The following is a 2,124-nucleotide window of genomic DNA, read 5'->3' as shown; positions in this document are numbered from 1 at the left end:
AAGTCCTGAAGAGTCATCTGCCACAGGGAAGGCTGTGTGCGGGCTACAAGGAGACTGCCCTTCTTGCTAAGACTGCTGACATACTCGCAGTGAAAGGAGTAGATGCTAGGCCCTGTGATCTGGGAAGCATTGAAGTAGGTGACAGAGCCATTGCTGTGGATTTCGAGGCGATCCATGGTAAACCAGTGCCGGGCAGATACTGGGTAGAAGCGGTTAGCCAGAATGAACCTGGAGGAGGTGTTAGGGGTGTCAGGTAAGCAGGGGAGACTGAAATGACAGTAGCCCCCACCTATATCTTAACTATTTCAGGACTCACTTGTGTTTTATTTATTTGTCTTTTTTTTTGCAGTGCTGGGGATTGAACCTAGGGCCCTCCACATGCTAGGCAAGCACTCTACCACTGAGCTACATCCATCCCACTTGAATGACTCACTTGAACGTCACTGTGGTATCAAAGAGCTGTTCATAGGTCAGCGAGAGCCTGCAAGGTGAGATAGAGATGTGCTATCAGTCTCCAGGAGGGCCTTGGGTGGCTTAGAGGAGCAAGCTCCTCAGTCTGCTCCTGCCTAAGCTGCCCCAGTTCCTCATAGTCACCTGAAGATGCAGTGTTACCACTTGATAGATGGGGAAACTAAGGCTCCAGTCGTAACCAACTTAAGAACAGAGCGAGGAGGTAGAAGCCAACACCCAGGTGCTGTGCCTCTAGCTTAGGGTTCCTTTCTCTGGTCCCCCTGAGTCTACTTCCCCTCCTTTTAGCTCCCTGTTAGAGTCACTGAATTGCCTAGTTTGGGCTTTGGGGTAAGGGGAAATGGGAGGGTATGGGGGCCCTAGAACTGATTGTTGTAGCTGGTCTGGTATCTGACCACACACAGGCCTAAGGTTTCCTTCAAGGGGGAAGCACCAGGTTCCCAGGTCCCAACCAAGGCCTAGGGAGCACAGGGAGGCAAAACTGTGAGTACCTCCCCCTCTAGTAGCTCCACCCTGAGATACCACCTATCCCTGGTGAATAGAGCCCACCAAGACCACCCTCACCCACAACACACATACCTGCCCCTGGATCCCTGCCCCTGTCCCACACTGGCAGGAAGGCCATGTGTGGTGGCTCATTCCTCCCCAGCCTAGTGCCCTTACGTGGCAATGGAGTCATTCCAGGAGGAGCCAGTCAAGTTGAGCACTTGCACCCCAAAGGTGAGGGAAGTCAGATCTTCCCACTGCTCCCTGTATGCCACAGAGAAGTTCTGGGCCCAGAACAGGATCCGCGGGGCAGTGTCATTATAACTCACAGGAGGATGGATCACAGCTGGTGCCACTTGTTCTTGGAGTAGCTGGCGACCTAGTCCCCCAGCCACCATGGCTACATCACGAGCCACCTGCAGAAACACCCAATAAGCCTTCTTTCAACAGCCTTGGGAGCAAGTCCTGACCCACTGTCCTGCTCTCCCATCTCTCCCTATTGGGCACCCTGTCCACCACCTAAAAGTCCTAGAAGTCTGAGAAGGCAGTTTTCTCCAGGAAGCTTTTCCATGGGCCCCTAGCCCTGATGATATTTTCCCTCCCTCAAACTTAGGATCTCGTGGACTATGTTCAAGAATGCAGCCCATAAGGCTCACAAAGAAAGATGGAAAGCTGCCCTAGATGGAGGAGGCAGAACTTGACTGCTCCTCCTAATCCTCCCAGAGCTGCCCCACTGGGGTAATCCTCCAACTGCTTCCATGAGCCCTGGGGCTTCTAGGAGGCCTTGCATATACTTCACCTCTAGGCAGACTCCTAGCACATGCTCCGCCTTTAGGCAGACTCACCACACTGCCTCTCCCCACATGCCTCAGAACCCTTGCTGGTAATGCACATACCCTGGAGGGGCGGACTGCTGTGAGAGCTGCTGTATAAGGGACATCTTCAGACTTGAGTGTGCTTAGCACCTGCCCAATGACTTCATCTGAGGGGAGAGCAGAGAACAAGGTCACCAGGCAGCCCACTTAAAGAAACGCTGCCTGGGGCTGAGGTTGTGGCTCAGTGGCAGAGCACTTACCTAGCATGTGTGAGGCACTGGGTTTGATTCTCAGCACCACATATAAATAAATGAATAAAATAAAGGTCCATGGATAACTAAATAAATACATATAT

The 2,124-nt window shown here is 52.4% G+C and overlaps 1 protein-coding gene across 1 annotated transcript; it reads right to left on the bottom strand.

The window, feature by feature from the left end:
* Positions 1-5: 5 nt before the first annotated feature.
* LOC107135253 (V-type proton ATPase subunit S1-like) lies at positions 6-1,975 on the bottom strand (the record flags this gene model as incomplete). Its single annotated transcript, XM_015477154.1, has 4 exons — positions 6-228; positions 434-481; positions 1,132-1,370; positions 1,851-1,975. Coding segments are annotated over 4 exons (635 nt in total), but the record flags the coding sequence as incomplete, so codon positions are not given.
* Positions 1,976-2,124: the final 149 nt, after the last annotated feature.

This window comes from Marmota marmota, unplaced genomic scaffold, assembly GCF_001458135.2.
Source record: "Marmota marmota marmota unplaced genomic scaffold, marMar, whole genome shotgun sequence".
In the NCBI taxonomy this organism is placed as follows: domain Eukaryota; kingdom Metazoa; phylum Chordata; class Mammalia; order Rodentia; family Sciuridae; genus Marmota; species Marmota marmota.
The sequence above is the reverse complement of the archived record's forward strand: the minus strand, read 5'-3'. Positions and strand labels throughout refer to the sequence as shown.